The sequence below is a fragment of the Physeter macrocephalus genome, chromosome 20 (assembly GCF_002837175.3).
Source record: "Physeter macrocephalus isolate SW-GA chromosome 20, ASM283717v5, whole genome shotgun sequence".
NCBI lineage: Eukaryota > Metazoa > Chordata > Mammalia > Artiodactyla > Physeteridae > Physeter > Physeter macrocephalus.
Window position 1 is genome coordinate 18,412,326 of NC_041233.1, and position 27,860 is coordinate 18,440,185.

General features: G+C 37.5%; 1 protein-coding gene across 1 annotated transcript; it reads right to left on the reverse strand.

Annotated features, from left to right (window-relative positions):
• Positions 1-23,299: 23,299 nt before the first annotated feature.
• Positions 23,300-24,629, reverse strand: LOC102985739 (BUB3-interacting and GLEBS motif-containing protein ZNF207-like). Its single transcript, XM_055081098.1, is given in 2 exon segments — positions 23,300-24,310; positions 24,312-24,629. Coding segments are annotated over 2 exon segments (1,329 nt in total).
• Between the last annotated feature and the right edge of the window lie 3,231 nt (positions 24,630-27,860).

Below are 27,860 nucleotides of genomic sequence, written 5' to 3' on the forward strand. Positions count from 1 at the left end.
ATGCCAGCTGCTGAAAGCTGTCTTCCCCTTTGTTTTGTTCTTTGTCTCCAAGTGTTGCAACTATGCTAGTTCCCTCAGCATTCTGGGTGAGATTATACAGTAACAGGTCTCTCTGAAATGCCTTGAGACTTGTTGCACAGTTAACTCTTTCCACTCATGGAGAAATTGATGGCTGAGGGGATCTATCTGGCTGCTAAGTTATGCTGGTTTAGTAGAAGATCTGACACAGGTGAAATGCAACTGCTCTTAACTATTTCAGTGTGACTATTCTCAGTTTTGAACTCATCTAATGTACTGCAACTTCTTAACTGGATTGTGGAGTTTTCATAAAGGCATTTTGTTCCTTAAAGTGTTATTAAATTAGTGCTTCTGTTGGGGGATGAGGGCTGGGACTTCCTATTCTGGCATCTTGCTGATACCACTCCCTCTAATCTAACTCAGTTTCTGCTCTTCCAATCAGAAGAGTCAGGGAATGTCTGTAGTGAGATATTTAGCATAGAAATAAGAGAAAATAAGGTTTTGTTTATTTTATGATATTATATCAAATATCATTTTGATAGATGTTTATTTTTATCTACTTTGAATCCATTTATAGCCTCTAATGCAGGCTTTTAATGAATCCTAATTGAAATTAACCGTACTCATCATTAAGAGAAAAAAATATTTTTTCTCTCCACCACTCACTTTGAGGTAGAATAACTCCTCTGAAAATGTAATTACCAAATACCCTTTGAGTGAAAAAAATCACCTGTTCCTTTGTTCATTAATCCATCTCAAGTGCATGATTACCTATATATCTGAAATGAGTTTATACACTTTTGATATTCCCTCTGACCATACCAAAACTTTACAACTGGAAAATCATATTGCTACTATGCCATCTAGGTTCACACAGATTATTTTGAGAATCAGAGCAGAATAGGATAAGCATTCTTGTAGAATTACAATGATACTACAATTACAGTAAGGACTCAACCCACATGTTTCTGAAAATATGTAGGTGGAAATATTTGTATGATAAACATCATTATTGAAGAAAAACTCATAAGGTCATATAGTCCTATATTTTCTGATCTTCAAGATGTAAAGGTTAATCCCTGAGTTTCTATATAAGATGACTCCTAAATGAAGCAGAAAGTCACTGTCATGGACCAGTGTTTCCACAGAATACCTGAGATACTTCAGGCCACCACATTGTGGGGAAACTGGATTTAGGCTTCCGTTATGGTGGACCAACAGACAAATCAATTCCATATTTTTGTACTGAAGCCAGTTATACAAGTTCAACCATAACCAGGTTTAATAATTTGTTCAGTTCAGATCTTAAATATTTTAATTATCCAATATGTTAAAAAAATCTGTGTAAGAAAATGTCTTACAAGATATAAATCAAGAACTCTCTGCTAAACTATGTTTTAAAAGCTGTATCTTCTACCTACTCAACTGCCCATTCTCTCACTCCATACCAACTCACTACTTACCTCTGCCCACAACCACTCCATATTCCCCTCTTTCAAGTTTCTAAATTAGACTCTCTTCTGAACTGATAAATATCAGGATTACAGTTTATTTCATAAAGAGCAATTTGTTCTTATATACACCACCAACAAAGAACTTTGTGTATTTATTTTTCTACAAGGGAAGCATTTGTAGGAAAGTCTCTAGATGATGTCTTTAACAATTTTTTGTGTCCTAAGATGATATCTTTGTGGTTTCACCTGTGTGAAAGTTTGTGGCAGTCACGTTGCACATTTATATTTAGGAAGAAAAAAAAACATAAAAATAAAACTGTTAGGGGAACACTAACTGCCAATTCTTATTTGGGCTGACCTTCCCTGTCCACAACATGTGTTGTTCAACACAGTCTAGTTGAGAATCACTGAGTAATGATGGAGTTCTTGGCCTTTGTCATCACCTCATTGCTGGTGCTCTGGAGCTCTCTAAGATGTCAAGTCTTTCATCCTTACCTCATTACTTAATGAATTCCAAAGGTTCATAATTGGTCAATATACTTTTGAGAAATGGAAGGTCACTTTTTTCCTTTTATTTTTTAAATTTTATTTTATACTAGAGTATAGTTGATTTGCAATGTTGTTAGTTTCAGGTGTACAGCAAAAGGATTCAGTTATATATATATATATATATATATACACACACACACACATATATACATTCTTTTTCAGATTCTTTTCCCATATAGGTTATTACCTAATATTGAGTAGAGTTCCCTGTGCTATACAGTAGGTCCTTGTTGATTATCTATTTTGTATACAGTAGTGTGTATATGTTCCCAAACTCCTAATTTATCCCTCCCCCCACATTTTCCCTTCGGTAACTGAGTTTTCTAGGTCTGTGAGTCTTTCTCTGTTTTGTAAATAAGTTCATTTATATCATTTTTTAGATTCCACATATAAATGATATCATATGATATTTGTCTTTCTCTGTCTGACTTACTTCACTCAGTATGACAATCTCTAGGTCCATCCATGTTGCTGCAAATGGCATTATTTCATTCTTTTTAATGGCTGAGTAATATTCCATTGTATATATTTACCACATCTTATTTATCCACTCCTCTATCGATGGACATTTGGTTGCTTCTGTGTCTTGGCTATAGTAAATAGTGCTGCAGTGAACATGGGGGTGTATGTTTCTTTCCTAGCCATGTTTTGTTCTGGATATATGCCCAGAAGTGGGATTGCTAGATCATATGGTAATTCTATTTTTAATTTTTTAAGGAACCTCCATACTGTTCTCCATAATGGTTGCTCCAATTGACATTCCTACCAGTAGTGTAGAGGATTCCCTTTTCTTCACACTCTCACCACCATTTATTTATTTATTTATTTATTTTAACATCTTTATTGGAGTATAATTGCTTTACAATGGTGTGTTAGTTATATCCTCATATCTCTTCCCTCTTGCATCTTCTTCCTCCCACTCTCCCTATCCCACCCTTCTAGGTGGTCACAAAGCACTGAGCTGATCTTCTTATTTATCCACTCCTCTATCGATGGACATTTGGTTGCTTCTGTGTCTTGGCTATAGTAAATAGTGCTGCAGTGAACATTGGGGTGTATGTTTCTTTCCTAGCCATGTTTTGTTCTGGATATATGCCCAGAAGTGGGATTGCTAGATCATATGGTAATTCTATTTTTAATTTTTTAAGGAACCTCCATACTGTTCTCCATAATGGTTGCTCCAATTGACATTCCTACCAGTAGTGTAGAGGATTCCCTTTTCTTCACACTCTCACCACCATTTATTTATTTATTTATTTATTTTAACATCTTTATTGGAGTATAATTGCTTTACAATGGTGTGTTAGTTATATCCTCATATCTCTTCCCTCTTGCATCTTCTTCCTCCCACTCTCCCTATCCCACCCTTCTAGGTGGTCACAAAGCACTGAGCTGATCTCCCTTTGCTATGTGGCTGCTTCCCACTAGCTATCTATTTTACATTTGGTAGTGTATATATGTCTCCAGCATTTATTGTTCGTAGACTTTTTGATGACGGCCATTCTGACTGGTGTGAGGTGATACCTCAGTGTAGTTTGGATTTGCATTTTTCTAATAATTAGTGATGTTGAACATCTTTTCATGTGAGTTTTGGCAAAAATGACTATACCACCCAAGGCAGTCTACAGATTCAATGCAATCCCTATCAAATTACCAATGGCATTTTTCACAGAACTAGAACAAAAAATTTTATAATTTGTATGGAAACACAAAAGACCCTGAATAAGCAAAGCAATCCTGAGAAAGATAAACAAAGCTGGAACCATCAGGCTTCCTCACTTCAGACTGTACTGCAAAGCTGCAGTCATCAAAAGAGTATGGTACTGGCACAGAAACAGAAATATAGATCAATGGAACAGGATAGAAAGTCCAGAGGTAAACCCACACAGCTATGGTCAATTAATATATGACAAAGGAGGCAAGAATATACAATGGAGAAATGGCAGTCTCTTCAATAAGTGGTGCTGGGGAAACTGGACAGCTACATGTAAAAGAATGAAACTAGAACATTCTCTAACACCATACACAAAAATAAACTCAAAATGGATTAAAGACCTAAATGTAAGACCAGATACTATAAAACCTTTAAAGGAAAACATAGGCAGAAAACTCTTTGACATAAATTGGAGGAATGTCTTTTTGGATCTACCTCGTAGAGTAATGAAAATAAAAACAAAAATAAACAAATGGGACCTAGTTAAACTTAAAAGCTTTTGCACAGCAAAGGAAACTGTGAACAAAACAAAAAGACACCTCAGAGAATGGGAAAAAAATATTTGCAAATGAAGCGACTGACAAGGGATTAATCTCCAAAATACACAAACAGTTCATGCATCTCAATATCAGAAAAACTAACAACCCAATCAAAAAATGTGAAGAAGCTCTAAAGAGACATTTCTCCAAAGAGGACATACAGATGACCAAGAGGCACATGAAAAGATGCGCAACATCACTAATTATTAGAGAAATGCAAATCGAAACTACAATGAGGTATTACCCCACACCAGAATCTCACCATTTAATATTGGAGTAATTATTGGGAGTAGAAGTGTTAGTCTTGTTGGAAAGATAGACATATAAACAGATATTTTTAACCTATGAAAAGCAAGTTTGAGATGTTATGGGTTAGAAAAGGAGCACCATTGCTTGCTATGTTAGTACTGAGGGTAACCAAGAGTGCCTTAATGTTCCCTTCAGCTTGAATAAATTTTAGACAGCTTTCTTCCTGACTATAAGCCCCTGACTTCCTTTTTCTTAGTGTATTTACTTTAGAAAACTCATGATTTTAAATCCTTTCTCTGTCCCTACAAGGTGTAAATATTCTCACAGCCATTTTACAACCCAGGTATGTCTTTGTCAAGGACCTGGGTACCATCCCTTTGAAATGTAATCATCAAGGAAGATAGAACCCTCACCTCCCAGCCTCCATAGGGGAGTCCAAGTCTATCTTAGATCAACACCAATTAAGCAACACAGACAGCCTAATCATATTGACCAACACTTCCCATTAAAATCTTCCAGTATTTATCCACTTGCTCACCCCAGCATTTAACAGCTATCCCACTTTTTGTTTCAGAGGAGTTGAGTTCATTCTTTCTCCTTTATTGCAATATATTGAATACAGTTTTCCTTGCCTGTTTAACCTGTCTGGTACAATGAATGACCAAATACAAGATCCCAGAAGAAAGTTTAGAAACTAGTGAAAGCAGGATAAATAAGCATTATCATGGTTGTAGGAATTTGGCAATTTCTAGGGTCTGGGTCATTGCTTCCTGCTTTTCTGAGAACGGCACAAAGCACTGATGATTACAGATAGAACCATTCTATGCTTCCCAGCAGCTATGAAGGAATTCTCTAATATGACAAGGGCAGAGAGTCCTTCAGCCTGTGCATGGATTTTCCTTTAACATTCTTCTCTGTCCACCCTTATTCATTCTCTCTTACAAGCCAGTTGTAACACTCTTTTACTATTTCAAGCTTCTTTGTCCTTTCCCTTCTGTAAAGTTTTAAAAATTAAAATATTTTTTTTTAAATTGAACAATCTATTAAGAAATTTTACATTTTATTGCATAGGCTTTATTTAAAAAATGCATTTTATCCATCCCCATACCTCAAATCATAACATATCCCTTTACCCTGGCCCTTTTTTAAATAGAAGGTAGTGTGAACATTTTCTAAGGCTTGTCTTTTCGGGAGGTCAAATTCTAGCACATGATTGCTGAAATGCAGTCTTAGACAATCTACTCCTTAGTTTTAGACTCTCTGCCTGAGGGAGTCTCCATTCTGATTCCTCTTCCCAATACCATGCCAGCCTTAGGAGAATATTGTTGTCCGTTTCTCTGTTTCTTCAAATGGGCAAAAAACTAAATGCTCCTTCTTTTTCCCTCATCAAATAAAAGATGTATGGTCCATGGGAAACCAAAGGGGAAATTGACAGCAACAAAAATTTAAACAGGATACAGCTGTTCAGTTTGTATTTTTTCAAATTTGAATTTCATCAAAATTTATAAAATATATAGAAATGGATTACTCTCATTAAAGTCAAGTTATCTAGAGCTTCTCCTGCTTCTTGGTCTCCCTCCTGTACCCTGTTATAGTCCTGAGAATCGTTCATTAAACTTTGGGTCTTTGAGAAACTCAGATTGAAAACTATTGATCTAGAAGATTGGAGTCATAGTGGTTATCAAATGTTAGGGTGCATACAATCATTGGGAATCACTTGAAAGTGAAAATTGGAATAGACCATTATAAAAGAGGAATACTGAGCCATATCTTAATAGTCAGGGAAAATCATGAGAAATTTTATTTTAAAAATTTGAGGCTTAGGTTATTCCTGTGGGGGGAAAATGTTTTACAGTTAAAATTGACTTTGAAATTGAAGGGAAACGTAGACAGCTGCAAAAATTAGTAATTAGTTAAAATACATTCTTCAAATGGTTAGCAAGTTCATCTTCAATTCTGCTGAATAGTGCCTATTTCTCATTTTGAGTTCCAGGGATCCTAGAATGCTATCTTTTCTAACATTAAAAGAATTACTTTGGAAATACAATTTAGACATCTAGCAAAGAACAAGCATCCCTTATTCTTCTTCCTGCCTCCATTTCTCTTCTTAAAAAAAATGTTGCTGACAGTTGGCTTGCCATCTGTTCTAGCAGAGCAAAAGAGTAAAACTTTGAGATATTTTTCAATGGAAGCAGTTGATTATAGATAGCATTATTTTCAGAAAATATGTCTGTTAATGTCTCATTAAAATATTAATCAACAAAGCATTTAATCTGAAAAGAAACTTCAAGAACAAAGTTGGCACATTTGTTCCCAAGGTATCCATAATTTTGTTTTTCATGTTAAATCTACTAAAACTTTGAAACATATGTTTGGGCAAAGTGTAGGGACAGCAGAGTGGTACACTGTTATAACTTTCCAATCTGACATTTTTGACTGCATGGGCTAAAGATTAACTGGCCATTATTATTATACTAAATATTATTATAATGGTAGAACAGGGACAACTGGTAAACTGTTGTAGGATGATAAGTTCTTTGGTCATTCAATGAGAAAATGGAAAATGTAATTTCTTCCAATATCATTCTGTGACTAGTAGCAAGTACTATTTATTTTAAGCCCTCTGGAAAATTTGTGTAGTGAATCCACAGCAGTCCACTTTCTAGATCACAGTTTTCTCTCCTGTAAAGTGGGAATATCCATATGCACATTTTGCCTTTATTCTACTATCAAAAGAGAGCCCAGTTACTCAACCTTACTGATCTTTCCAGTAGACTCAGAAATATGACTCTTACCTGCAGTCTAGGTATATGGTGACAGGAGGTCCACAAAGTCATGTAGTGAGACTCAGGTCAGCTGACAAACCATGTCAGGGTGCAACTTATTTACATGTATCACAGTGGAAAAAACACTGAGAAGACTCCACAGATATTAATCCTCAGCCCACCCCACACTTTTTCCCCCATAATTAACTACTAGTTTCCCATTTTTAGTTATTTAAGATATTAGTATCAAGTTATTGGCATGGTAGAACTTGGAGGAAAAAATCCATCCTTACTACCAAACCATCCTAGACTGATGCAGTCATTCAGTTTTTCATGTCCTTGTCCAATTTCACCAGTAACAACTTTCTCTCTCTTACTCAGATAAATTTTAAAACCATGGTCTATAAGCAGAATTCTTCATATTGGGTTTCCTCTTATTCTGTTATCAGTGCTGACAGTGGAGAATTTTCACTGCAAGTCTCCAAGCAAGAGTTTAAAGTGGATCCTTTGCCCTTAGTTAATTGTAAAATAAGTACTTCTTTTCCTTTAAGTGCCCTCCTGTCCAGCAGGGATTGTGTTGGAGGAAAGCACACCCCAAGAGTCACTGTTCTCTCTCTGGGAAGTCTCCACTTATGTGAAGAACATTATTACTTTGCCCTTCAAGTTGCTTCTCTCCAAAATGAATGAATTCAATTTCTTTCATCTTTCCTCTAGGGCTTTCTTTTCCATGCATTTGTCATGTTCTCTTTGTATGAGACATCCAGAAATAACAATCTATGAGTGAACAAAGCCAAATGTTATAAACGTATAATTAATATATCCAATTAATTCCTCAATGCTATGTGGGAAAAAGTAGCTTAAATGTTATTTTGCTTTACTTTCAGAATATTCAAACTAAAAAATATTGTATTTTTGTTGTTTATACATTAGTATTATTTTTTCCCCAGCCAAAAATATCACTTGTTTTGTTATTAATCTCTTGCAATGGATACTGTTTAAAGTAGAGCAAGATTGTCTAACTTTTGTCCCTCTTGACCTTCTGTGTGTAATCTAATGGTTTATTTACTGAACAAATACAGATCAGAGCTATTTAGTCTTCATTAAAGCCTGTTGGCTCAACAAAAGTGTAATAATAAAAAGAAATCTGATAACAATGGAAGTGAAGAAAAGAAATCAAAATTTATTACTCTGTTAATGTGCTAGCACTCCCTAATGAAGACAGACTCTTCCTGGCCAACTAAAGGTCAATGTCAACTTGAATCTCCTGTATTTATATATGTCCCTGGTACCTATAAAGACCTTGGGAGACTTGAAGGAATAATTTGTGTGTTACTATGTAGAATAAAGTCTAATAACACTCTAAATCTTACTTCTAACCCTAAGTAACCAAGGCATGACGTGAGAATAGACTTAAAATTGTTTTCCCACTCGCTCTCTAACAATACAGACCTGCTGCACTTACACCGCTGTAGATCTGTTCCAAGCTAGTATTTTAAACCTTCAAATGCCTGAAACAATAACCTTAAAAGTGTATAGAAACGTGTATAAATATACACCAAAGGGTCCTTAAGGGCCCACAAAATCATTTAACAGTGGCCGCCCCCTTTAAAAAAAAAGGAGTAAAGTGTGTAGTGGGAAAAAGGGGATGGTGGGTGTGTCTGATTAAGGGGAATTTTAATTATTAGTTAAAATATTTCAGTATTTTTGGATTCTTTTATTGTAATACTATATCAACGCATCATTTTGTACAATTTAAAAATAATGTAAAGCAATAACCTTTGAAAAAACTAACTTTCTCAAATAGTTCAAAAAATCTCCATAAGTTGATTAAATTTTTACTTGAAATACAGTACCCATTAATCCTAGATGTTTATATTTTTTCTTCTTTTCTGGTATACCTTTGTGTAAGCTGAAAACTAATAACAACAACAAAATTTGGATGTACCTGCATATCCCAAAATGTCCAACATTAAGAATTACATTCCTGGATGTAGCAGGAAAAAAAGCCATCATACATCCCAGATCAATTCAATCACCAGAAATAATATAATAAAAGCTCTGGCTACAATATTTGGTTATTTGATCTATTTGCATTAGCAACTGGCTTAATCTCAAGACTGAGTCTGTCAAATTCATATATTTTGTCTCAGGGTATGTAGTTCTTTTTTTAGAAAACATTATTACTAGATACCTTAAAATACTGCCTAATAAAAATGAATTTTGTTACTCTCTCCACACTATTTAACTGAGAGGTAGGCCAATATGCCATCAAAGCAATAAACAAATTGCTGCCTTTAATGCAAGATGTTCCCTGACACAGAACTTATTCAGCAGGTGCTCCATAGAACACTGATGACATCCAACGGTCAAATCAATGGTTTGCTGAGTTTCAGCTGCTCAGGAGCAGGGCCTTCCCTCAGGTGGTATCTATCCCTCTTGGCATCACCCACATGTGGTATCTTCTCCATAGCAAAAAGATTAAGTATAATCTCCTTATATGGAGAGAGGCATGAAGAAACCACAAAACAAAAAACAAAAACCCCAGAATAGGAAATGGAGACAGCAAATCTTTGAATCATCTTGCAAAGCCAAACTCTGAAGGAGATCATTTCTTTAGTGAAGCCTCATGGGAAATCTCATTTAGATCCATGTTTCTGTGCTTCAGCTACATTTGGTGTGAATACTGCTTAGATGATAAAGTTTTGATGATAATTAGGTTTTTTGAAATCAGAGGATCCCATACCATAAGTTAAAAATATTTGAGGAAATTGAAGACCCAAAGACACTATTGTAAAATACACCTGTTCTTGTGGTGGATGAGTTCTGTTCCCTGATTTTGTTAGTTACATCATGTCCATTAACTCTGATAACACAATTGCTAACTTCCAGAATGACTGTTACTATATCATTTTCTTCTTGGTTAACAGCCTGCTTCATTACCATTACCTTAAAGGTGGCTTGTGACAAAGAATGAATCAACTGTGAATCAAGAATGAAAAATGGGGAGGCTACCCTGGTAGCGCAGTGGTTGAGAGTCCGCCTGCCGATGCAGGGGACACGGGTTCGTGCCCCGGTCCGGGAAGATCCCACATGCCGCGGAGCGGCTGGGCCCGTGAGCCATGGCCGCTGAGCCTGCGCGTCCGGAGCCTGTGCTCCGCAACGGGAGAGGCCACAGCAGTGAGAGGCCCGCATAACGCAAAAAAAAAAAAAAAAAAAAAGAATGAAAAATGGGGAATATTTTGTGTAGCTCCTTTGCACCTGTTCTGTGAATATGTTTTGTGCTTTTACAGTCTTTGCCTTTGCTTATCCTGATCCCTAAGACTGAAGTCATATTCTTTCTACTTCCAACAGGCTAAAGTCAGCTCATACCGTAAGTTATAATTTTATATATTTTTTTCCACTTTATTTTTTATGAAGTAGATTTACCGTATTTTATTAGTTTCAGTATACAACATAGTGACTCAGTATTTTTATAGGTTATAATCCATTTAAAATTACTGAAAAACAATGCTTATTTTTCTCTGTGCTGTACAATATATCCTTGTTGTTTATCTATTTTTTACATAGTGGTTTGTATCTCTTAGTCCCCTACCCTTGTCTTGCTTGTCCTCACTTCCCTCTCCCAACTGGAAACCCCTAGTTTGTTCTCTATGTCTGTGAATCTGTTTCTGTGTTTATGTATACATTTGTTTGTTTCCTTTTTTTAGATTCCACATATGAATGCTAACAGTGTTTGTCTTTCTTTGTTGGACTTACTTAACTAAGCATAATACTCTCCAGATGATCATGTTGTTGCAAATGGCAGAAATTCATGCTTTTTGTGGCTGATTAATATTCCGTTATACATATATACACCATCTTCTTTATCCATTCATCCGTTGATGGGCACTTAGGTTGCTTCCATATTTTGGCTATTATAAATAGTGCTATGAATATTGGGGTGCATGAATCTTTTCGAATTAGTGTTTTTGTTTTTTTCAGTTACATACCCAGGAGTGGAGTGGCTAGGTCATATGGTAGTTCTATTTTTAGTTTTTTTGAGAAACCTCTATACTGTTTTCCACAGTGGCTACACCAATTTACATTCCCACCAACAGTGTGTGAGGGGTCCCTTTTCTCCACATCCTCACCAGAATTTATTTGTGGTCTTTTTGATGATAGCCATTCTATCAGGTGTGAGGTGATATCTCACTGTGGTTTTGATTTGCATTTCACTGATGATTAGTAATGTTAAGCATATTTTCATGTGCCTGTTAGCCATCTGTATGTCTTCTTTGGAAAAATGTCTACTTAGGTCTTCTGCCTATTTTTTATTGTGGTTTTTTTGATATTGAATTGTATGAGCTGTTTATATTATTTGGATATGAACCCCTTAAGTCATATCATTTGCAAACATCTTCTCCTATTTAGTAGGTTGTCATTTAGTTTTGTTGATGGTTTCCTTTGCTGTGCAAAAGCTTGTAAGTTTAATTAGGACCCATTTGTTTATTTTTGCTTTTGTTTCTTTTGCCTTGGAGGCAGATCAAAAAAAATATTGCTATGAGTTACATCAAAGAGTGGTGTGCTTATGTTCTCTTCCAGGAGTTTTATGGTTTCACGTATTACAGTTAGGTCTTTAATCCATTTTGAGTTTAGTTTTGTATATGGTGTGTGAATATGTTCTAAGCTCATTCTTTCACATGTAGCTCTCCTGTTTTCCCAGCACCACTTACTGAAGAAACTGTCTTTTCTTGATTGTGTATCCTTGCCTCCTTTGTCATAGATCAATCAACCATAAGTGCGTGAGTTTATTTATGGGCTCTCTATTCTGTTCCCTTGATGTATGTTTCTGTTTTTGTGCCAGTACCACATGGCTTTTATTACTGAAGCATTGTAGTATAGTCTGAAGTCAGGGAGCATAATACCTCCAGCTTTGTTCTCTCTCAAGATTGCTTTGTCTATTCGAGGTATTTTGTGATTTCATAAAGTTTAGGATTATTTGTTGTAATTCTGTGAAAAATGTCATGGGTGTTTTAATAAGATGGTATTAAATCTGTTGATAGCTTTGGGTAGTATGGACATTTTAACAATGTTAATTCTTCCCATTCAAGAACATAGGATATATTTTCATTTCTTTATATCACCTTCAATTTCCTTTATCAATATTTTGATAGTTTTCAGAGTATACGTATTTTATCTCTTAGGTTAAGTTTTTTTCCTAGGTATTATATTTTTAGATGCAATTTTAAATGGGATATCGTTTTTACTTTCTCTTTCTGGTAGTTCATTATTAGCTATAGAAGAGCAACAGATTTCTGTGTTTTAATCATGTATCCTGCAACGTTACTAAATTCATTTACTAGTACTAGTTTTCTGGTGGAGACTTTAGGGTTTTCTATATAAAGTATCATGTCTCCTGCAAATAGTGACTGTTTTACTTCTTCCCATCTGATTTGGATGCTTTTTACTTTTATTTCTTGTCTGATTGCTGTAGCTAGGACTTTGACTACCATGTTAAATAGAAGCAGTGAGAGTGGGTATCTTTGTCTTGTTCCTGATTTTAGAGGAAAGGCTTTAAGCTTTTCCCAGTTGAGTATGTTAGTTGTGGGTTTGTCATAAATGGCCTTTATTATGTTGAGGTATGTTCCCTCTATAACCACTTTGATAAGACTTTTTACCATGAATGGATGTTGAATTTTATCAAATGCTTTTTCTGCATCTGCTGAGATGATCATGTAATTTTTATCCTTCCTTTTTTTAGTGTGGTCTGTCACATTGCTTTTGCAAATTTTGAACTATCCTTTCATTCCTGGAATTAATCCTGCTTGAATATGGTGTATGATCCTTTTTACATATTGTTGGATTTGGTTTGCTAGTATTTTTTTTAGGCTTTTTGCATCTAGATTCATCAGAGAAATCGGCCTATAATTTTTTTTTTTCTAGTGTCTTAGTCTGATTTTGGTATCAGGGTAATTATGGCAACCTAGAATGAGCTTGGGAATGTTCCTTCCATTTCAATTTTCTTGGAATAGTTCAAGAATGATAGGTATTAGCTCTTCTCTGTTTGGTAGAATTCGTCTGTGAAACCATCTGGCCTTGGACTTTTGTTTGCTGGGAATTTTTTAAATTGCAAATTCAGTTTAATTTCTAGTGATCACTCTTTTCAAGTTGTGTTTTTCTTCTTGATTCAGTCGTCAGACTTTATGTTTCTAGAAATTTGTCCGTATCTTCTAGGTTGTCCAGTTTGTTGGAATATAACTGTTTATAGTTTTCTATTATGATTTTTTATATCTCTGTGATATTGATTGTTCTTTCTCCTTGTACATTTCTTATTTTATTTGGGTCTTCTCTGTCTTATTCTAGGTGAGCCTGGGTAAAGGTTAATTTATTTCAACCTTATAAAATTATTTAATTTATTCTCATTTTTTAAATTTGTTTTTCTTTTTGCTGTTCTGATTGGGTGATTTTCATTATTGTCTTCCAGATCATCTATGCATTCTTCTATATCACCTAGTTTGCTATTAATTTATTCTAGTGTGTTTTTCATTTCAGTTATGGTATTCTTCATTTCTGACTGGTTCTTTTTTATGTATTCTAGTTCCTGGTTGACATCTCCCTGTGTTCATCTATTCTTTTCCCTAAATCAGCTAGCATTCTTATTACTGCTGCTTTGAATTTTTTATCTGCGAAATTGTTTATTTCTGTTTAATTAGTTATTTTTCAGGGATTTTCTCATAGTGTTTCATTTGAGATAAGTTCCTCTGACTTCTCATTTTCCTCAATTTTCTCTTTCTTTATAAAGTTATGTGAAATACTAACCTATTGTGGTCTTATAGGGGTGTTCTTATGTGGGAGCTTCCCTATCCAGTCTGTGTGTGCCCATTGGTTTTAAGAGCTGAATTTTACTTGAACACAAGTCATGTCTTTCTTCAGGGTGTGCTGGTGGCTATCTCCTTGGAAGGCAGTGGGGCTGGTGATGCAAGGGTTTGGCTGGAGCCAGGTGTGAGCCGAAACTTCCCCTTTGCTTGCTGGCTGTCATAGCCCTATCAGGGGACGTCGGCAGGTCTCAAGTTACTGCAGCAGAATCCCTGAGTATCAGGTCCCTTTTATGGTACGTTTCCCCCCTCCAAGTACCTGCACCTCCACACCGTAGGGGCAGTGTTGGAGCAGTAGGGCTCGCATGGGCACTCAGCTTGTGTCCGGGTGCAGGCTTTGGCAATCCAGCCTGGGACAAAAATCTGGATTGCTTCTGATATGCTGCCTGTATAAGTACCAGCCATGGCTGCCTCCACCCTTCTCAGATGCCACCTTGGGCCTGAGTCTCTTTTGTTTTTCTCAGCTGGACTCTTCCCCACAGCCTCTGGTACTGTTCTTGCCCTAGTGTGGGCCATGCTGCATGTTAGGCTGGGCCTGTGTGGGCTCTCAGTGTGTCAGGGCGCAGGCTGTGGAGGTCTGGCCACAGACAGAAATAGGGATGCTTCTGATGAGCTGCCTGTGTAAGTGCCAGCTCCCACTCTGCTCAGACACCACTTTGGGACAAGCCGTATCTGTATCTCACAGCAGCATTCCCAAGCAGGGTTGGAGAATTTGCTCAACTCAGGCTGATGGATGCCCCGGGGTGGTTGCAGGAAACTGAACAGCCACTCGTGCAGGCTTCAATCCACTACCCCCACCTGACTCGAGAGTAAAAATGCAAGCAAGCACGTGCTCCTTACGAGTGGAATCCGGGCTTCCCAGAGCCCACCTGCTATTACAGTGGCCCTCCAACCAACCAAGGGGCTTGTCTCCCCTGCGTTGGACCCTAGTTCTGGGGCGCCCAATATATGGCTTGAACCCTCCCCAAAGAGGATCTCCACCCATGTAATCTTCCTTTTCCTCTGTGTCCCTTCTTAGGGGCACATGTCCTGACCTGACTGCTTCTCTTCCCTTCCTACTGATTCTGTGTGGATCCTTCTTATAGCCTTGATTGTATAGGAGTCTTTTTTCCAGTCTCCTGTTAGTTTTCAGTGAGAATTGTTCCACATGTAGATGTATCTTTGATATGTTCATGGGAGGAGGTGAGTTCCTTGTCTTCCTTTTCTACCATCTTCATCCCTCCTGATAATTCAGTATTTTAATATAGGTTTCTCAAACCAATCTATTAGGAATTATGCATTCTTTCCTAGGTTGAGCGACAGCTTTGTTTCCTCACTTTCTACTAATTTCTGTCACATTTTACGCTATGTATCAATTCCCAGCTCTCAATTTTGAGATTTTCAAGAGCAAGAACCAGATATTATCCATGCCTGGGTCTTCCATAGTAATTCAGCAGGTGCTCAAATCATGTTGGTTTAATTAATGTCTTCATATTATTACATGGTCTTGTCTATTCTCAGTAGTCATATTTTTAATCTGTTAACAACATTAACACATTGGATTACTTTTCCCTGTTTGGAACACTTTGTTCATTTGGCTTTCAGGACAACACAATTTCTTGTTTTTTTGTTACCCTCACTGGCTGTAATTTTTATTGGTTTTGATTCATTGCTACAGCTTCCAAGGTGGTGGATTGAAGATTCTACATTCTCTACCTACATTCGTTTCTTTGGGAGACTCATCCTATCTCAATATATTAAATTTTATCTATATTTTGATGAATATCACATTTCTATTTCTAGCCCAAACTGTACTTCAGACCACAGATAGTCATCTGAACTCCTGATCTTCATCCTGAAGCATTCTTCTCCTAGTGTCTTTTTGAAAGCAGCAAACTGTCAGTTCTACCTTCTGGATGCTTAGGCCAAAAACCTTGAGATGATCCTTGCCATATGTGCTTCATTCACAATGTACAGTGATCCATCATGAAATCTGGTCAGCTCACCTCTTTTCTCACCTGTCCAAACACTGTAATGTTTAATGTGGATATAGCATTAATCCTTCAACTTGTCTTTCTGCTTCTGCCATTATCTCCGTTCAGTTTGTTTTCAACACAGTAGTCAGATAGATTCTTTTAATATAAGCCAGATTAGGGAATTTTTCATCTTCAAAACCCTTCAGTAATTACTTTCTTAATCCAAAGTCCTGCAAGGCCCAGTATAGTCTAATCTCCTTGACCTCATCTTCTTCTACTTTTCTCACTCATTCCTCTTCAGACTTACTGGCTTTCATTTCAAATAACTTCTACTTCAGAGCCTTTGCATTGCTTTTTCATTTTCCTAGAATACTGTTCTCTCAGAGAGACATAGCTCTCTCCCCTTCTTTCTTGTCTTCCCTCCCAAGCATCACCATTTACAATATTTGGTATTGTTTCTCTCTACCTGATCACCACATGAAAATAGAACTTTTTGTTTGTATTGTTTTATTTATTGCAAATAAGTAATGATATTTATTATCCCTAACCCCTAGAATAGTACACAACAAACAGAAGGCACTCAGTAAACTTTCCTCGAATGAAAGAATAAATGAATAAATGATTGAAACAACATATTTGCTCAGTTTTTCCTTGTGTTCCTAATACTAGGTAGAAGGAGAACCATGACTGGACTGTCCTCAAAATACATTCAAACAACTACTTGGAAACATAACGGATGAATACATCTGCCTCTTTGCAATTTAATCATTTCTTTCCAAAATCCTAGGGCAAGACGATCTATAGATTATATTTTAAATATATAATAACTTATGCAGTTATATAAATTGATACTGTAAATCTCTATTATATATTAATATTTTCCATGATTTTTGTTAAAGAAAAAATGGTGATTATAAAAGATTATATACAGCCATTTTTCTTTGATGAATGGAGTAGAAAGGAGGAAGGAAATAAATAAGCCATTTGAAGAATATAAACCAACATGTGATCAGAAGTTATCTATGGGTGGTAAAGTCATTTACTTCTTTTTTTCCCAGTTTTCCTTTTTTTATACATTTTATAATGAGCAATGTTAATTAGGAAAAATGTGGAAAAGCTAAAGCTTCATGCTGAAAGAGATCATGACTTCTTGTGTTTGGACTACCATTTTTCTTATTTAAACAAAGTTGAAGGAATAGCTAGTTGAATAGGGCCTTATTCTTAAAGTAAACTGAAAACAAACTCTTTTAATTTTTCCTTCCTTTAGAAATTCATGTTGGATCCTCACCTTCACCTGCTTATACATTTTCTTCTACATTCTGCTTTTGGTGGAAGTTGATACATACTTCTTTTTTTTTTTTTTTTTTTTTTGTGGTATGCGGGCCTTCCTCTGTTGTGGCCTCTCCCGTTGCGGAGCACAGGCTCCGGACGCGCAGGCTCAGCGGCCATGGCTCACGGGCCCAGCCGCTCCGCGGCATGTGGGATCCTCCCATACCGGGGTGATACATACTTCTTTAGGGATCTGAGATTTAAGACTTTTACTCCTTCTCTCTTCTTACTTAATTACTATAGGAACAGTTGTGTTTCTTGTCCATTCCATAGTTTGCCCCTCCAAAACACCAAACAAACAAACACACAAAAAACTCCCACAAAAAGGAAAAATACATAATGTCACAAATAGCTTTCTGAGAAACACTTTTTTTAAAACCTCAATACTTGTCAAGGCAGAGCCTGATCATGCCAGAGAAATAATTCATCTCTAAATATTTTTTGAGAACCCAGCTTGCTTGAACAGTAGTAAAGAAAACTGCCATCTCTTCTGTTCTAACAATTAGATTTATTTATAATTCACTTTTAATTTTAAAACAATATGAAAGTAAATTTAACTGTCATTAGCATGGATCTCATATTAACTAATGAGTATTTTCTGGGGGGCATTGTTTTCCCTTTTCAGCATTTCTCTGTAATATTTACTTTCCCTGTCTTTTCATACCTTGCTTTTTGCATTTTGCCTCACAATTTTACATCTTTGTTTTTATGTCAATAAGAAATCCTTCTTTCTGTGGTTTTATTTGTTTGACTACACTTTTGTCATTCTCGAGCATTGAAGCACTTTGGCGTTCATCGCTTGAAACTGTAGGGACTAGTTAGGTAATGAATGAAGCTAAAATATCAGACCTATAACAGCAAAGGATCATTTCTTGTTCAGGATATTTATCCTGTTGACCCTTGAACAACAGAGGTTTGGACTGCATAGGTCCACTTTTGTGCAAATTTTTTTTTCAATAAATGTGTATTATACGATCCCTGGTTAGTTGAATCTGCAGATGTGGAACCATGGATATGGAGGGTCAACTGTAGAGTTATACACAGATTTTTGACTGTGCAGAGGGTGGGTTGTCCTAACCCTGGTGTTGTTCAAAGGTCAACTTATGTATGTGTATATATATACTGCTACATGTTGTCTTCATTCTAGTATCCAACTTGAGGAGGAAGCCCTTATCTGGAATATGGCTGGGCTTGTGTTAAAAGAAACATGGTGGGGAATTTCCTGGAGTTCCAGTAGTTAGGACTCCACACTTTCACTGCCAAGGGCAAAGGTTTGATTCCTTGTCAGGGAACTAAGATCCCACAAGCCGCATGGCACAGCCAAAAAAATAAAACCCCAAGAAACAAAGAAACATGGTGAAACACAGCAGGCTTTTTCTTAAAATTTCTACCTGGAAATAACACATGTCATTGGGGCTCTCATTCTATTACCAAAGTAAGTCAAATGACAACTTAAAAGTTCAATAAGATGGGGACGTATGATACTTGTACAGAAAGAAACAATAAATGTTCATTGCTTTATAACTTATCACTTATCCCAAGTCTAGGAAAATATCTCAAGTTTAGGAAAATAAATCAGAAATGGAGTTCTAGTGGAGGTGAGCTTGGAGTAGGGTTTTTAAGAGGAATCACTAAGTTATGATATAAAGGGTCACACATAAAGGCAGGGGAAGAGAAAGTATAGGAAGGAGGCCAAAGTAGAGAGTTTTTCATGGCATGTGACTCTCTAGGTTATGAAAATTAGGTGGTTGAGATTGTTAGTAAAGGAAATGGGACTGGTAAGTACTTAAAGGTTAGCAGTAGATTTCACACAGAAAAAAAATGGACCACAATAATCTTTTGTGTATTGAGCTGATGTAATTTTAAAATAGCACTATGATGTAGGCATCTAACGTTGAGTGAGTATAGGCAGTGAAATTAAGGTGCTTATTTATCAGCTGGTGACTTCCAGCATGCTGTGTTTGTCTTTGGATGTATGTACTTCTGCAAATGTGATGTATATTTACTTGGAGTTTTGTGATGGATAACTACCACTGAGTGACTGCTATGATTATAAAAATACTCTCCCTGTCTAAGTTAAAAGGTTTTTTATCTTTCCTTTTTTGCATTTTTTCTTTTTTTAAAGGAAGTATAGTTGATTTACAATATTATATTTATTTCAGTGTACAACATAGTGATTCAGTCTTTCCATAGGTTATAATCCATATAAAATTATTATGTCTGCCAGAAAAAGACTTACTCTGTTATCACTTACATGTGGAATCTAAAGAATAAAACAAACATGTATATAACAAAACAGAAACAGACTCACAGATATAGAGAACAAACTAGTGGTTACCAGTGGGAAGAGAGAAGGGGTGAGGGGCGAGATAGGGGTATGGGATTAAGAGATACAAACACCGTATAAAACATATAAGCAACAAGGATATATTGTACAACACAGAGAAATATAGCCATGATTTATGTCAGAGTGTTCTGCCTATGTTCTCGTCTAGAAGTTTTATGGTTTCAGGTCTTACATTTAGGCCTTTAATCCATTTTGAGTTTATTTTGTATATGGTATGAGGAAGTGTTTTAAACTCATTGATTTACATGTGGCTGGCCGGCTTTCCCAGCACCGCTTGCTGAAGAGACTGTCTTTTCTCCATTGTATATTCTTGCCTCCTTTGTCATAGATTAATTGACCATAGGTGTGTGGGTTTAGTTCTGGTCTCTCTATTCTGTTCCATTGATCTATGTGTCTGTTTTTGTGCCAGTACCATACTGGTTTGGTTACTGTAACTTTCAAATATAATCAGAAGTCAGGAAGGGTTATACCTCCAGCTTTGTTCTTTTTTCTCAAGATTGTTTTGACATTCAGGGTCTTTTGTCATTCCATATCAATTTTAAGATTTTTTTTTTGTAGTTCTGTGAAAAATGTTCTGGATATTTTGATAGGGATTGCATTACATCTGTAGATAGCTTTGGCAGTATGGATATGTTTAACAACATTAATTCTTCTAATCTAAGAGCACAGTGTATCTTTCCATTTCTTTGTATAATTTTCAAACTCCTTCATCGATACTTCATAGTTTTCAGAGTATGTCTTTCACCTCTTTGGTTAAGTTTATTCCTGGATATTCTATTCTTTTTGATGTGATTTTATATGGGATTGTTTTCTTTCATTCTCTTTCTGATAGTTCATTTTTAGTTATAGAAACCAACAGATTTCTGTATATTAATCTTGTATCCTCAATTTTACTGAATGCATTTATTCTAATAGTTTTCTGGTAGATACTTCAGCGTTTTTGATATAGAGTATCATGTCATCTGCAAATATTGACAGTTTTCTTCCCTTCCAATTTGGATAGCATTTATTTCTTTTTCTTGTCTGATTTCTGTGGCAAGGAAATACAATACTATGTTAAGTGGAAGTGGAGAGAATATGTGTCTTTGTTTTGTTCCTGATTTTAGAAGAAAGGCTTTCAGCTTTTCACTGTTGAGTATGATATCAGCTATGAGTTTGTCATAAATGGCTTTTATTATACTGAGATATGTTCCCTCTTTACCCATCTTGATGGGAGTTTTTTTTTTAAACATCTTTATTGGAATATAATTGCTTTACAATGTTGTGTTAGTTTCTGCTGTATAACAAAGTGAATCAGCTATACATATACATATATCCCCATATCCCCTCCCCTTTGTGTCTCCCTCCCATCCTCCCTAGCCCACCCCTCTAGGTAGTCACAAAGCACTGAGCTGATCTCCCTGTGCTATGCAGCTGCTTCCCACTAGCTAGCTATTTTACATTGCATAGTGTATATATATCAATGCCACTCTCTCACTTCATCCCAGTTTACCCTTCCCCCTCCCTGGGTCCTCAAGTCCATTCTCTACATCTGCGTCTTTTTGATGAGAGTTTTAATCATGAATGGATGTTGAATTCTGACAAATGCGTTTTTTTTCTTCTTGTATTTGTTGGGATGCTGATGTGAGTTTTTCCCTTAGATTTGTTAATGTGGTGTATCACATTGATTGATTTGTGAGTGTTGAACCATCCATAGACTAAATCCCACTTGAATATGGTATGTGATCCTTTTATATAGCACTGGATTCGGTTTGCTAATATTTTGTTGAGGATTTTTACATCTGTATTCATCAGAGATATTGGCCTGTAATTTCCTTTTTTGTAGTGTCTTCGTCCGGTCTTGTAATCAAGGTAACGTAACCTCATAAATTGAATTTGGGAGTGTTCCACCCTCTTCAATTTTTAGAATAGTTTGAGACTAAAAGTTATTAGCTCTTCTTTATAAATTTGGTAGAATTCCTCTGGACTATTTTTTTTCTGTGAGTCTTTTAAATTATTAATTCAATTTCATGTCTAGTTGTCAGTCTGTTGAGACTGTCTCTTCCTGATTCAGTCTTGGCAGGTGGTACAATTTCTAGAAATTTGTCCATTTCTTCTAGGTTGTCCAATTTGTTGGCATATAACTATTTGTAGTAATCCCTTATGCTTTTTTGGTATCTCTGTGGCATCAGTTGTTATTTTTCCTCTTTTATTTCTTATTTTGTTTGTTTGGATTTTCTCTCTTTTCTTCTTTAGGCTGGCTAAAGGTTTATTTTGTTTGTTTTTTCAAAAACAAAGGTTTGATTTCATTGATTTTTAAAAATATTTCTGTCTCTATTTATTTACTTTCCAATCTTCATTTTTTCTCCCTTCTGCTGGGTTTGGGCTTTGTTTGTTCTTCTTTTTCCTAATTCCTTTAGATGATACATAGGCCTAGCATGTGATCTATCCTAGAGAACTTTCCATCTGCACTTGAAAAGAATGTGTATTCTGCTGTTGTTAGATGGAATGTTCTCAAATACCTAATCAGTCCAACTACTCTATTGTGTCATCTAAAACTTTAGTTACCTTTTTGATTTTCTGGCTGGATAATCTTTTCACTGATGTCAGTGGGGGTGTTGAATTCCTGCACTGTTATTATGTAACTGTTAACTTCTCCCTTTTTGTCTTTGCTTTATATATATAAGTCCTCCACTATTGGGTGCATATATGTTATTGAGTATAATATCCTCTTCTTGTATTGATCCTTTTATCATCATATAATGCCTTCTCTGTCTTTTGTTATAGTCTTTGGTTTAGTCTATTTTATCTGAGACGAATATGGCTGTCCCTAACTTCTTGTCATTTCTATTTGCATGAAATATCTTTTTCCATTCTCTTACTTTTAGTCTGTGTGTGTCTTTAGTTCTGAAGTGAGTCTCTTGTAAGCAGTATAAGATCTACATTTTTAATTTCCCTTCCCCACATTTTGTGCTTTTGATGTCATATTTTACATCTTCATATTTATCCCTGTACTCTGTATTTTAGTTATAGTTGCTTTTACAATTTTTTTCTTTCATTCTTTGTACTAGCTTATTTAAGTGGTTAATCCTTAGCCCTTACTATGTTTTTCTTTACTAGTGGGATTTTTCTGTTCCTGTGGATTCTTTCTTCTAGTTAATGCCTTTTATTTTCCACTTAGAGAAGACCCTTTAACTTTTCTCTAAAGTAGGTTTAACATCAATTAACTCTTTTAGTTTTTGCTTGTCTGAGAAGTTTATCTCTCCTTTAGTTCTAAATGATAATTTTGCTGGGTAGAGTATCCTAGGTTACAGGTTTTTCCCTTTTATTTGTATTTTTTTAAATTGCAACTTCAGGAAAAGTTCCTGCTTTATTATTCCAAATAAATTTTCACATGTAAAATAAATGTCCAATAGTTTCTGGTATGTGGGAAGATAATGTTTGTTAAAGTCACAATGAAGCCTTATTGTCAGAAGCCTGGTTATATAAACAGCACAAGTTGAGAAAAGGTTTAATCTCCAGACCTGTTAGACTGGATGAAGTAAGATCAGTAACGGCCACCTTGCGACATTACAGGAGGTCTCATTCCTATCGGAGGTTGAGGAGGCCCACCTTGGTAAGGGGGCACCATTGGCAGTCCCTGCCCATACGGCGGCATAGCACCAAGAAGATAACCTGGCATGCCTTGATGATGACCACCATACTGACCATGAGGCAGCATTGGGGGTCTCATTCTTTGTTGCTGTGGGATGCCTGGCTGTGGTGGCATCATACCTCCAATTGGTCCAATGGGTGGATTGCCAGTGGGAGCCTCTCCCGGTTGAGGAAGATTACGTTGATATTTAGGTAACTGTGCTCTTCTCTCTTCCAGCAATATATCCTCATCTGGATGGATCAACTTACTGGTTGCACTGGTTGTCGTAAGTGTAGCAGCCTTACTTGTTTTTGAAGTTGCTGGTTTAGCTGCAGTGCTATTTGTTGTACTAGTGGTTGAAGCTGTAGACTGTGTATATGCAGGGAATGTAGGCTTTGGGGGTTCTGTAGTTGTTGCAGGGGTACTATTTAAGGGCTTGAAATCTGTACCAACAGGTCCTTGGACAGCTGCCTGAGCCTGTCCTGCACTGGGGAAAAGAGGCTTAGTAACTGGAGGCTGTGGAGCTTGAACTGTTGCTGTTGGTGTAGGTGGTCTGTTAAGAATATCTGGCACTGAAACAGCCTGTGCTTGAGTCATTGGAGGAATTCCAGGACGTGGAACAGGAGGGGGCATACCTGGTGGCATACCAGGCATCAGAGGTGGTATTCCCGGTCCAGGTGGCATCATTCCACCCAATGGTATCATTCCAGGTGGCATTCCTGGCATCAGAGGAGGAACACCTGGCATTAATGGAGGTATGCCTGGAGGCATTCCTGGTGCTCCTGGAACTGGTGGTAGTCCTGGTAGTGCCATTGGGGGAATATAACCTTGTTGAGGTTGAACAGGCTGTGGTTGAAATGAAGTTGAAGCTGCAGAGTCATCATCATCATCATATTCATCAGAATCCTCTGGTTGCTTCTTTTTTTTGACTCTCTGCTTGTGTTTTCTGTTCAAGAAGTTGTCTTCTTTCATCCATGTCTTTTTCTGGAATACCTTCCATACCATATATTTCCAACTCTATGTCTGTTCTCCCAGGTATTGCATTTGGTACTGCATCTATTGTCTCTTTATGCACCTGCATGCAATGAATAGATAAGCCAGGTCCTGTATACAATTTCTTATGACATATATGACATTTAAAATGCTTTGCTTTTTGGTGCTGTATAAGGGTCTTCTCATCATCAAAATCTCTATTACAATACCAGCACCATGGCTTCAGCTGCTGCTTCCTCTTGCGACCCATAACTGCACTCTGCCGACAAAAAAAAAGAGAGGAGAAAACAAGCAAGAAAAACTAGCCAAAGAGTCACTCACTCTTCCGACCCAACCACCACCACCGTGTCCCACAGGAAAACCAGGTATTTCCCTTTTAGCACTTTCAATAATGATGCCTGTCCCTTCCAGCCTGCAAAGTTTCTGCAGAAAAATCAGCTTATAGCCTTATGGTGGTTCCCTTATATATGACTCTTTGTTTTCCTTTTTCTGCCTTTAAATTCTCTGTATCTTTAACTTTTGTTATTTTACGTATGATATGCCTTAGTGCGGATCTGTTTGGACTCATCTTGTTTGGGATCCTCTGTGCTTCCTGCATTGCATAGCTGTTTTCTTCTAAAGTTTTGTGAAATTTTCAACCATATTTTCATCAAATGTATTTTCAATCCCTTCTCTCTCTCTTCACCTTCTGGGACCCCTATAATGTAAATGTTGGTATACTTGTTATTCCAGAGATCTCTTAAATTGATCTCATTAAAAAAAGATTCCTTTTGCTGTTCTGATTGGATGATTTCCATTATTCTCTCTTCTGGATCACTTATGCATTAATCTGTATCACCTTCTCTGATACAGGTTAATTAATCTGTATTAATCTGTATTAATCCTTTCTCGTGTATTTTTTATTTCAGTTATTGTGTTCTTCAATTCTGACTGATTAAAATTCCACTGTGTTCCTCTATTCTTTTTGTTGATTCAGTTAGCATTCTTATTACTAATGCTTTGAATTCTTTATCTGGTACATTATTTCTCATTATTTGTTTTTTCAGGGGTTTTTCTCTCGCTTTTTCAAATGAGACCAATTTCTCTGGCTTCTCATTTTGCTCAACTTTTTTGTCTCTAGAAAATTTGGTGAAACAGTTCCTGTTTGAGTTCTTGAAGGTGTGCCCTTATGTGGGAGCCTCCCTGTACAGTCTGTGTGTGTCCTGTGGCTTTGGTGGGAGAGTTGGATTTGATGTGAATGTAAGCCATGTCTTTGCTGTTTTGCTGGCAGCTATCATCTTGGTGGGAGGTGAGGTTGGAGAAGGGGGATCCAGGGCTTGAACTAGATGCGAGCTGGGGCTTCCCCTCTGCCCTCCGCTCAGTGGCCATCATCACCCTGTTGGGGGCAGGGGCCCCTCCCTCGTTGCTGGAGCAGAAGCCCTGAGTGACAGGTCTAAACTTTCTCTGTTCTCTTTAAGTGTGTGATCTCCCCGCTCCTAGCACCAGAAAACTTGCCCCATAGGGGAGAAGTGCTGGGGCAAGTGGGGCCCATGGAAGCACTTGGTGTGTGTTGGAGCATGGGCTGTGGTGCTCCAACCATGTACAGAAGTCTGAGCTGCATGTGATGCACCGCCTATGCAAGTGCCAGTGCCTGGGCCAGCTGCCTATGCCCTGCTCCACTCAGGTGCTACTTTGGGTCTGAGTCTCCTTTGTCCCTCACAGTTGATCTCTCCTCTTTGCCTCTGCCACCCCTGCCCTGGTTTGGAGCTGCACTGCAGTGCAGGCGGGGCCCGTGTGGGCTCTTTGTACGTATCGAGGCACAGGCTGTGGCGGTTTGGCCACAGACAGAGTTTGGGCTACCTCTGATGCACTGCTTGTGCAAGCACCGGTAGTGGCTGCCCCAGCCCTGCTCAGATGCTGCTTCAGATTTGAGCTGCCTCTGTGTCACGTGGTCGAGCGCTTTTCCTCAGTCGTAGAGCTGTGATGTGAAGTAAACAGGCTGGAGCATTCCCTTGGCTCAGGTTAGAGCTCAAGCTGAGGATGTCATGGGAAACCAGTCAGCCTTCTCAGCAGTTTCAATCTGTCCTCTTTGCCCTGTTTTGGGAGCAAACCAACTCATGTGTGCTCCTCATGAGTGGAGTCCAGGATTCCCACAGCCCTCCAGGCAGCCAAGGGGACTAGCCTTCCCTGTGTTGGACCCCAGGACTGGGGTGCCCAATATGTGGCTGGAACCGCCCAGTCCCTAGGGAGGATCTCCACCTGTGTAATCTCCCTTTTCCTCTGTGTCCCCTCACAGGGGCACAGGTCCTGACATGATTGCTTCTCTTCCGTTCCTACTGATTGTGTGTGGATCCTTCTTATAACCTTGGTGTACAGAGTTTTTCTGCCAGTTTCCAGTTAGTTTTCAGTGGGATTTGTTCCATATGCAGATGTATTTTTGATATGTTCCTATGGGGAGGTGAGTTCCACCTTTTCCTGTTCTGCCATCTTCATCTCCTCTCTCTCCCAAGTTAAACATTTTAAGAAACAGAAACTGACTTAGGATGGATTAAGCCTAAAAATATTGACAAGTTTATTGTAAGTATATTGGACAGCTAACATCAATGGGAGAGCTGGAATACCCCGAGAAATGGCCAGCACCACATCTCAGACCTGGGTTGATGTGGAAAATTCTTCTCCCTTCACTACCTCTGCCAGGAAGCAACCACCTAAGCCCTTGGTTTTTGCCGCATTTAGCTCCTGAGACAAAGACCAGAATGCATGTATCTACTGCTGTAGCCAAAGGTAATACCTGGGCCTAACTGCAGAAAAGTCTAATAAGCAAGTGCCTGGCAACTTGCTCTTCAAAGAGAGACAGCTTTTCCCCTGTCAAATCACACTCTGAAAGTGTGAAAACCCTAAATATCAAAAGGCATTTAGATGCTAATTTGTCAAAATGAAGGAAAATACCTATACAAGTAGAAAGTAAAGAAGCAATTGATATGAAAAGAAATAAAATAGTTGATTGGGAAAATGGGTATTGAGAGATGGCAAGAGGAGATCTGAAATTAGTTTGGGGAGTGTTTGTGCTAAGGGACCAGGAAGATACACATACTTCAGTGGCAAGAAAATCATGACCTTTGGAGCCAAAGAGAAGGGAATTTAAATCCTTGTCTTGATGCATATTAGCTGTGTGTCTTAGTCAAGTTAGTCCAGGAACCTCAGTAAATTGGAGATAATGATATTAGTATGAAGATCAAATAAAATATGTAACGGTCTGTCATTCTGTCTACCATATGGTAGGTACTTAACAAACATTACCCACCCACCTACTCCCCCCAAAGCTTTAGGTTAAAAGCAATGAGGAAAGTCAGTACAAAGATTTCCATGGGGCTTCCCTGGTGGCACAGTGGTTGCGAGTCCGCCTGCCGATGCAGGGGACGCGGGTTCGTGCCCCGGTCCGGGAAGATCCCACATGCCGCGGAGCGGCTGGGCCCGTGAGCCATGGCCGCTGAGCCGTTGC